The following is a 10311-nucleotide window of genomic DNA, read 5'->3' as shown; positions in this document are numbered from 1 at the left end:
AGAAAGAAAAGATTTCGTCCATTACCCGATTTTTGAGTGAAAACTATTGGATTTGAGAAAGTTATTGCGACTGTCATGAACATTATTAGTGCAAGAGGATTGAATCATCGTCAATTACAAGAGTTTTTGACCAAGCAAAATGGTCCACAGATTCTGCTTCACACGAGCGTGAAGCGGAACACAGCGATGTGGTTTATTATAGTGATGTGCGTTGGTTGAGTAGAGGGAAGGTTCTTAAAAGTGTCTTTGACTTAAGCGAAATACAGCAGTTCATGCAAACTGATTGCGGAATTCAATGATCCGAAATAGGCAGGCCTTATATTAGTGTATATTACGTTGATGCGATAACAACTGTTCCCACTGAGACATTGCGCAGTCACAGATCCCACGCGACCCTTAGTGTTATAAGAATAAGCAGTCAACAAAATTTTTAAAATTGGTAAGTACTTGTAAATTATTTATATTTTTACATACAGGCTTATATATTTACACAGGAAATATATTTTTTATATACATATTTTATATATGTTTATATATAATTGCAATATGGTAAATTATATTCTCTTTAGGTAAAATAAAATGGGTGACTGTGAGGAGCAAGAATGATTACAGAAGCTGATGAATGAATGCTTCGCTAATGACAATGAAGATGTTTCAGACAATGTGGAAGAAATGAGTGGCAGCGAAACCGAGCAAGAAGCCGACAAGGTGTCATTAGAAGTAGCTGAAGATAACCCGGAGAGTTTGGAGGATAGATTCTATCAGAGAAAAGATGGAACTTTATGGAGAGCAGTACCACGAACTAACAAATGTATTAGGACTGAGAGATACAATATAATCAAAGAATCATCTGGCCCTAAAAACGACACTCAAAATTTGCAGTCACAAATCTTTTATATTTGGAATTATTTTATAGGCGATTCTATTTTATCGATTATGTTGGAAAACATGAACAAGTATATTGAAAGTTTAACTAGTAATTACACTCGCGAACGAGACGCCAAGTTTACAACTCTGAATGAAATACAGGCTTTAGTTGGACTTCTGTATATTGCTGGTACATATAAAGCAAACCGTTTGAATTCAGATCTTTTTGGAAGTAATGGTAAAGGCATTGAAATATTTCGACTAACAATGTCGGCGAGATGATTCAAATTCCTTTTGAGGTGTTTGAGATTTGATGATAAGAGTACACACGAAGAAAGAAAAAAGCTAGACAAACTGCCAGCTATTCGTGAAGTTTTTGATCTATTTGTTACAAAGTACAAAAATGAATACAATCTAGGTGCATTCGCTACAATTGATGAAAAGTTGGAAGGTTTTCGAGGAAAATCTTCATTTCGCCAATACATACCAAGTAAACCGAATAAATACGGTATTAAAATTTTTGCATCATGTGATGCTAGAATGTACTATACGGCTAATCTTGGGGTATATGTTGGACGACAACCGGAAGGGCTGTACTTCATGAGCAGTTCGCGAAGTGACGTTGTTGAGAGACTAGAACCAATCAATAGGAACAGTCCGAAAAAATAAAAGAGAACTACCTCCTGAATTATTGCAAGCAAATCGTCCTATAAAATCGAGTATGTTTGCTTTCAAAGATAAATGCACACTTGCATCATACTGTCCCCAAAAAAAGAAATGTTTTGTTAGTATCAAGTTTGCATGACGATGTGGCATTGATACAAAGAGTGGAGCTTTATACAAACCTGAAATTCTGACTACCTATAACCATACAAAAGGAGGAGTAGATGTTGTTGATCAATTGTGTTCAACATACAATTGTGCTAGATCAACAAGATGGCTTATGGTAGTTTTTTACCCTTGCATCAACATTGCTGAAATTAATTCTCAAGTTATTTACCATGCGAATAACATTGACAAAAAAAATATTGTGATGTAAATTTCTGCAAGATCTTGGATTCTCTCTACCACAAGCACATTTGCAAGAAAGGGTATCAATTCAAAGTTTGCCAAGAAATATAAAACCAAGACTCTCAGAAATTTGTGGATCACTCGAGAACAGAATTGAGAACGAAACTGCAGTTGTACATCCAGAAAAAGGAGGATACTATTATTGTGATAGAAAAAAAAAAACCGTGCATCTAAATATTATTGGAAGAGATGTTACAAATTTATGTCTTGAACATGCTACAATCATGTGCAATGAATGTGTAGAACTTAAGTAATGTTAATAATCCAGTTCTTCACATTTATTGCACATGTAGCATATGCAGTTCTATTTCTAAGACATAGAATTGTTTTTTTTTTATTTTGTTTTCTCTTACAAATATGTTGTAATTTGAATAAATAATCTTTTTTCTACAATGCTTATTATTCAAAACACCTTCAATTTTGTTAAAAATATGTGCGGAATGACAGTCCAAGTGCGATCCTTGATGCCAAAAATTTTCACGTGACCTCTGAAGGGTTAATAAAGTTTTCACGAGTTTTCTCTGTTTTTATAATTCTTTTCATGATGCCAACTCATGGTATGTCATTATTCAAACAAAGAGAAAAATTGTGGAAGAGAAACTTGGGGAATAGCAAACTGAGTTCTTGCAGTTGAAGATCCAAGATCAGCTTTTCACTCTATGACATATAGTTGAGAAATTATGGGAACATAATAAGAATAGGTAAGTTTTGTAGATCTGAAAAAGGCATATGACAAGGCACACAGAGAAAAACTTTTCAAAACATTTTTACAATTATATGGGGGTAAATAGAACATTATACAGAACAATGCATAGTCTATATTTAAAATGCAAGTCAGCAGTTAGAATCGAAGGAAATACAGGAAAATGGTTTGATATAAAATCAGGTACAAGACAAGGTTGCCCACTATCTCCATTCTCATTCATCTCTACAAGGATCACATTATGAAAATGAGTGGCATTAAATGTGATATTAAAATTGGAGATATTAAACTTAGCTCTTTGATTTATGCAGATGGATCATGTACTCAAACAAGTCTAGTGCAAGTCCCTCTAACTAAACTGAATAACAGCTGTAACAAATTTGGAATGATACAATAAAAAGACCAAATCTATGAAAATAGGCAGGAAGGTAGAAAACTAACTGCATTCTCAATTGAGAACCTATGAAACATGTGAAATATTTCAGCTATTTATGGGCAAGGTTTAGTGAAGAAAGCAAAATTAAAACTGTTAATAGACAACAGAATAAGTAAAGCTGGTATGGTGGAGAGTCAGCTACATAAATTAATATGGAATAAGATTACCCAAAACACTAAACTAGCAGTATACAAGATAGCATTTAAACCATTTTTAAGTTATGGATTAAAAATAAAGCATTTTGATCAAAGATGACAGACCACAGACATGAGTGCTGAGAAAGATCAGGGGAGTGAACAAATGGTATCAGTGGCAGAATCATATTAAAAATTAAGATCACAAGGAACCTGATATTGTTAGCATTCAAGAATAGGTGAACAAGGCTAATCTAAGATGGTATTGATCACTTAAACAGAATAGAAGAGGAAAAGTTAGCAAAACTGGTGTTTGATGTCAAGATGGCAGGAAAAAAGACCACGAGGAAGACCAAGGTCTAGGTGAATTGATTCAGTCATAAGTGCCTTAGAAGAGTGATGAAACATTTCAGCAAAAAAAAAGAGGCTGAGATGAGCATATTAAATACTTTAATATATCTGTGCTAAAGATCTAGCATGTTTGCAATAGAATATTCTAAACTTAACAAAACAAAAACAATAAATGTCATGAATAAATTAAAGACTTAATTTTGTATGTTAGTCAAGTAAATATTAGTTTAATATCCAACGTTTCACTGACCGATATCTGTCAGCATTTTCAAAGGAATACACTGGTAAGCAATAGGAAGTAACAAAAACTAGGAAACTAACCGACAATTCTAAAAATTATATAAAGTTATCGCTGTGCATGATACAATGATATAATACGCGTGTTGAAAGCACAACATTTTATTTGTTGAGATATTTAATGTAATTTTCATGAAAGTTCATTTCTTTTTGGTTAAATGATCTGATTAGAGTTTTCCATATATCTGGTAAGATTAGGCCTCGATTCTTATTTAAGTTACCTGTTGAACGGGCAACTGTAGCAGCATCTTTAAATGTTCTGGAATGGTAGTTGTCTTCTATGTAGGGCATATGACTCATACCCCATTCAATATTATGGTTGGTAGAGGCAATGTGTGAAGAAAGGCTTGATATATCCTGTCTGTTAATAGTCTATGTGTTCTTTCTTTCTTCTATCAAAACTTCTAGATGTCTGTCCGATGTAATTAATGCCGCAAGAACAAGGTATACTATAAACTCCAGAGTATTTGTAGAAAGGATGGCTATCTTTCAGTGATCTTATAAACTTTTGAATGGGCTCAATAGGTTTGAAGGTTACTCTAATATTATATGATTTTAGAAGAAGAGCTAATTTTCTGGATATGGCACTAACAAATGGAATTGTTATAGAGCTGATGTATTGGGTTTCATCTCGTTGTCTTTGCGATATGCCACTAAAGAAAATCTTGTTGATGATTCTTGTAGGGTAGCCATTTAGGGATAGATCTTTGGATATTTTCATTAATTCTTCTTGTAGGTTGCCAGGGTCTGTGGTACACTGTATAGCTCTTTTTTTTTTTGATCATATGGATAATGATGAGTTTCTGGGATATGTGGTGAGACGGGTCGAAATGGAGGTAGTGTCCAGTGTTTTCTATAGTAGGTTTTCTATATACTCACAGGTTGATGCTATTGTAAGTTTGTTTCTTAATAAGGACGTCTAGGAAAGGAAGTTTATAATCTTTTTCTAGTTCCAATGTGAACTTGATAGTGTTGTGGAAGCAATTAATTTTGTTTAGATAACCTATTAATTCTTCTTTTGTGAAACCAACCACATAATTTAAGTATGTTGACGACGACTTCATCATTTGGAATCACAAAAAAGAAAAATTAATAGATTATCTAAACGAAATTAATTGCTTCCACAACACCATCAAGTTCACATTGGAACTAGAAAAAGATTATAAACTTCCTTTCCTAGACGTCCTTATTAAGAAACAAACTGACAATAGCATCAACCTGTCAATATATAGAAAACCTACTAACACTGGACACTACCTCCATTTCGACTCGTCTCACCACATATCCCAGAAACTCAGCATTATCCATATGCTCAAAAAAAAAAAGAGCTATACAGTGTACCACAGACCCTGGCGACCTACAAGAATTAATGAAAATATCCAAAGATCTATCCCTAAATGGCTACCCTACAAGAATCATCAACAAGATTCTCTTTAGTGACATACCGCAAAGACAACGAGATGAAATCCAATACATCAGCTCTATAACAATTCCATTTGTTAGTGCCATATCCAGAAAATTAGCTCTTCTTCTAAAACCATATAATATTAGAGTAACCTTCAAACCTATTGAGCCCATTCAAAAGTTTATAAGATCACTGAAAGATAGCCATCCTTTCTACAAATACTCTGGAGTTTATGGCATACCTTGTTCTTGCGGCATTAATTACATCGGACAGATCTAGAAGTTTTGATAGAAGAAAGAAAGAACACATAGACTATTAACAGACAGGATATATCAGGCCTTTCTTCACACTTTGCCTCTACCAACCATAATATTGAATGGGGTATGAGTCATATGCCCTACATAGAAGACAACTACCATTCCAGAACATTTAAAGAAGCTGCTACAGTTGCCCGTTCAACAGGTAACTTAAATAAGAATCAAGGCCTAATCTTACCAGATATATGGAAAACTCTAATCAGATCATTTAACCAAAAAGAAATGAACTTTCATGAAAATTACATTAAATATCTCAACAAATAAAACGTTGCGCTTGCGATACGCATATTATTTTAGAATTGTTGGTTAGTTTCCTAGTTTTTGTTACTTTCTATTGCTTACCAGTGTATTCCTTTGAAAATGCTGACAGATATCAGTCAGTGAAACGTTGGAAATTAAACTAATATTTACTTGACTAACATACAGAATTAAGTCTTTAATTTATTAATACTAGTAGTCAAGAAAAAGGTCATAATATAAAAAAAAAATAAATGTCATGGTTACATATGTGATGGTAACATATCTAGGATGTGTTGGTGAGTACTGTTTTCTGTTTAATCACAATGAGTTCAGTGTTGTATGTTTAATATTAAGTAATATCAAGAGCATGTGTAAATCATCTACAGACATTTTCTTACAGTTTCCCAATGAAAAAATAGGTGGGAAAATATTAGAGAATTAGTCACAAATATGTATTATGCAAAATTTCAAATTGAACTTGGAAAATGAAATACACTGTAGGCACTCAATGTTCTTTACACATGTTGAACAACTGAGGAAAAACTCAAAGAGGAAAATCTCATCCAAGAACTAACTGCTGTTTTTACCTAACACTTATACAAGAAGATATCTGCTATCCAAATACTAGGTATAGAAAGATATCTGCTATCCAAATTTTTCATCTGCCACGAGTCTTATGTTACATGGGCATACTTACCTGCCACTAGAATTGTTAAATATAATTATTTCACCTGATTCAGAATGTATTGTCAATATAAGTAATGAAAATGACTTACCAATCTAAATCTGAGAAAACCAGAGTTCACACAAGATAATCTCTCTTGATAGATTCAATATCTATCAAAGGATTTTGCACAGATCTCATCTGATCTGAGCAAATGGCAGTTTTTTTTTTTTTTTGCATCATCTAAAAGAAATCTGAAAAGTGTTTTGATGTAGAATGGCATTTTTTTTTTCACTTCTGTCCCAGTAGCTCATTCTGCTCACTTAAGGGTTATGAAAATATTGAATTTCTCAAAAAGACAGGTAATCTCCATGGAACCAGAAGACTCATCATGGATTCATTATTCACATTTTTGTTATGTTCCATCGAGTCGTTTTCGACTCCTGATGATTATATGAACATGCATTCTCCATTCAGATCTGTCCCTGGCCATATCTTTCAGAATTTCTAAGTGCATTCCAGTTGCTTCTTTAACTCCATCCATCCACCCATCTAATTCTTGGTCTTCCTCTTCTCCTACTTCCATCAACTTTAGCAAGCATCATCATCTTCTCTAAACTGTCATTTGCTCGCATATGTCCGAAATATGACAATTTTTGCTTGATCATAGCTTCAAGGGAGCAATCTGGCTTTATTTTGTCTATCACTGATTTATTGGTTTGCTTTGTAGTCCATAGTATTCTTAATAAGTGTCTCCAAACCCATATATCAAATGCATCTATTTTCCTTCTTTCACTCTTTCTCAGGGTCCAACTTTCACATCCATACAGTACCACAGGGAATACCATTGCTTTCACGATTCTGATTTTTGTTGCGAGGCTAATGTATCTTTAAAGATCTTGCTTAAATTTGTCATTGCTTTCTTTCTGAGTAATAATCTTCTAACTTCTTCAGTACAATAACCATCGTTATCAATTTGGGATCCTAGGAGCACAATATTGTTAACTGCTTCCATTTTCTCCCCTTTCACATACTAGCCATTATATTATAACCACTGAAGATTCCTCGTTCTTTCCCTTCCTGCTGTGTACTGAAAAACGTCTTCTGTGTCAATCCTAGCTCCTCTTTTTTGCGTATTAGCAAATCTTTAAAGTCCTGCAGATCATCAATCTATTATCATAGGGAGCATTCCATAGACCACAGAGCATTCTGTAAAGTCCCTGGCCTCATATCTGGAAATAGCTTTATTTGAACAATCCAAATTTTGAGATTAATACAAAACAAGAAAGATAATTAAAATCAATGTTTAATACAGAATCTATCTATTCATAAATAACACAAATAAAAATCTTTACAAATATTTAGCAAATTTTGCTCCTGTTTTTCATAGGATATATTTTATTGGTTAAACAAGGAACTCTCAGAACACTGATAAATAACATTAAGTAAGTATAAATACACAAAAAGCAGTGCAAATGAATGGGTGTGTTATTTCATACCAACAAAATATTTGCAATTTTTACATGATAATGGTTGGAATGTACTTATTTATAAATTATATTAAAATTCATCTGCATTATGAAATACATGACTTCATATTGTCACAGCATACTGCTTATTAGGAAATGCTTAATTTTTATTTATTTATTTTTAATGTCAATTGCAACCATGAGAGGCTGAAAAACCTATAGCCCATTTAACACTGGCAAGGCTAATGATTAGATAATCTGGAACCAATACTCTGGAGACCAAACATTTACTTCAGGTCTCCAAAAAGTAAAGCAGTGGTCTCACACCAGTTGAAGATTGTTTAGTAATGAATGATTTTTCCATTCATTTTTTGTCATTTCCTTAAAGCCTCAACCTGATGAACAGTAACTAGTTAGTAATTAGAAGCTCTCATAGACAATATTGCTTTCAATGATTTAGTTAATACAACTGATTAAACATTGCTTTCATAGTTTTTAATTTGAAAGTATCAAATGCAAAGACTGTGCATTTTCAATTATTTTTCATTACATGAAAATGCAATAAGTTGAGATTTAAGATTTGATTCTTAAGACTTAAGAATAAGATTTAAGTTGCAGAAATAAAAGATACAAAATATTTGCCTGTGTAGTTCAATGGAAGTGGCATTTGCTTACTCAGTGCTAGGCCACCAAAAGTAAGACTTAAGTTTGATTCTAGTCACTGACTAGGAAACTTTAAGACTTTCTTCAACCGGTTCCTGAGTTAATCAATATCTAGCATGGGCAAGCGGGTTTTTCTTCTTCTGGAAACTCGATTTTTGATCCAATAAATTCAAGGAAATCGACCATAGAACCCACACTATTTCAGATGATATCATGTTAGAGACCACGAGATGGCAGCACTTGTTTGCCAGTCCCTTCACTGGATGCCACTTAAAATTCTGAAAAATTGTGATAGTTTTGGGACAACTATCTCTGATTGGCTATCAGTGAAAGTTGAGCTACCCACTCAGTCTTCAAATATTTGCCTTCTCTTAGGCAGAAATATTTGTAGCCATCCTCCATTCTACAACTATCTATATTATATCTGAAGTCTTACCAGGAAATATTTCTCACCTTTTTTTTTGCATTCATTATATAGTAGACTATAAGAACTTACAATATTAATTATTTAATAGGTATTTCATAGTTATGCAACAGATACAGGGCCGTCACCAGATTAGATCGTGCTCTGAGGCAAACAATTAAATATCACCTCTGATGGATTATAAGACAAAATAATAATATTAATAATAATATTAATTAAATGTTTGCACTATGGGGATATCGCATAATAAAACTGTTTATAAGCAATTCTAAATTTAAATTATAAGCTATGTCTGCTTCTATCGATATAGTTGCTAAACCAACCAATCTTTCTTGGGTCATTGCTGTTTGCAAATAATTTTTAATCAGTTTAAGCTAGGAAAAACTTATTTCTGCACTTGCTACACTAACAGGAATTGGTAGCGTAGCGACGGCGTCTACCGCAATATGGCTGAACGAGCGCACTTATCGAGCCGTGCCATGAGGCAGGCTGCCTCTATGCTACACCCTGTCGACGGTACTGAACAGATATGTTTAAAAATAGATATATTAAATTATTAAAAATAATGCATATGGAGGTGAAAGAAAACTGATTACCTATTGCTATTTAAATTATTAGGACAGGCTTCATCAACTACTCACTGACAATTTTTAAAAAGAGAATTTTGGCTCTCTTTCTTTGAATAACCATAAATTAAGAAACCTTGCCTTTTATCCTGCATATGCAGCCACTAAGAAAAAAACAATAATATTCATTAATTCTATGTTTTATATTTTCCTAATATTATAATTTAAAAATGGTTGGCCTGGTAGGCTGAATGGATAACATTTCTGCTCTGCAGTTTGCTTGTTGTGGATTTACGACTTTTAATGGGTGGGAGTGTCATAAAAAATATACCATCACATTAATATAATTCCAGCTTCAGAAATTAAAAACTATATATACATTTAATGAAAAATATTTTGCACTCATTATCCTTCCATATACTTAGTATAAAAATAAACTTTTTCATAAAGAAAACATTAACCACAAAACTAAACTTCATAAAATCGACATATAAAAAAGAAATCCGAGTCACCGAGTTACATTTTCTATAATAATTTACAAAGCCTTCATCTGAGCCATTAATTCTTCTAGAGTCTGACTAGTTTCTTCAACTGTTTCTTCTTCTTTTAACTGAAAAAGAAAGTATACAAATATAATAGAAACAGATTTTAGGTGATTACAATCTTTGCGCTTATATATATATAATAAGCTTATACATTATATG

The 10311-nt window shown here is 33.0% G+C and overlaps 1 protein-coding gene across 1 annotated transcript in view; it reads right to left on the bottom strand.

The window, feature by feature from the left end:
- Window positions 1-7773: 7773 nt before the first annotated feature.
- The window catches only part of Uba5 (Ubiquitin-like activating enzyme 5), a 135068-nt gene continuing 132530 nt past the window's right edge, over window positions 7774-10311 (bottom strand). Inside the window, exon 12 of the mRNA XM_090408563.1 lies at window positions 7774-10217. Coding sequence (XP_090264689.1) covers window positions 10143-10217 — 75 coding nt within the window. The 3' untranslated portion in view covers window positions 7774-10142. The remainder of the gene's footprint in view (window positions 10218-10311) is intronic.

This window comes from Typopeltis vanoorti, chromosome 2, assembly GCF_054136105.1.
Source record: "Typopeltis vanoorti isolate ZY-2024b chromosome 2, IOZ_Tvanoo_1.0, whole genome shotgun sequence".
NCBI classification, from domain to species: Eukaryota; Metazoa; Arthropoda; class Arachnida; order Uropygi; family Thelyphonidae; genus Typopeltis; species Typopeltis vanoorti.
The sequence above is the reverse complement of the archived record's forward strand: the minus strand, read 5'-3'. Positions and strand labels throughout refer to the sequence as shown.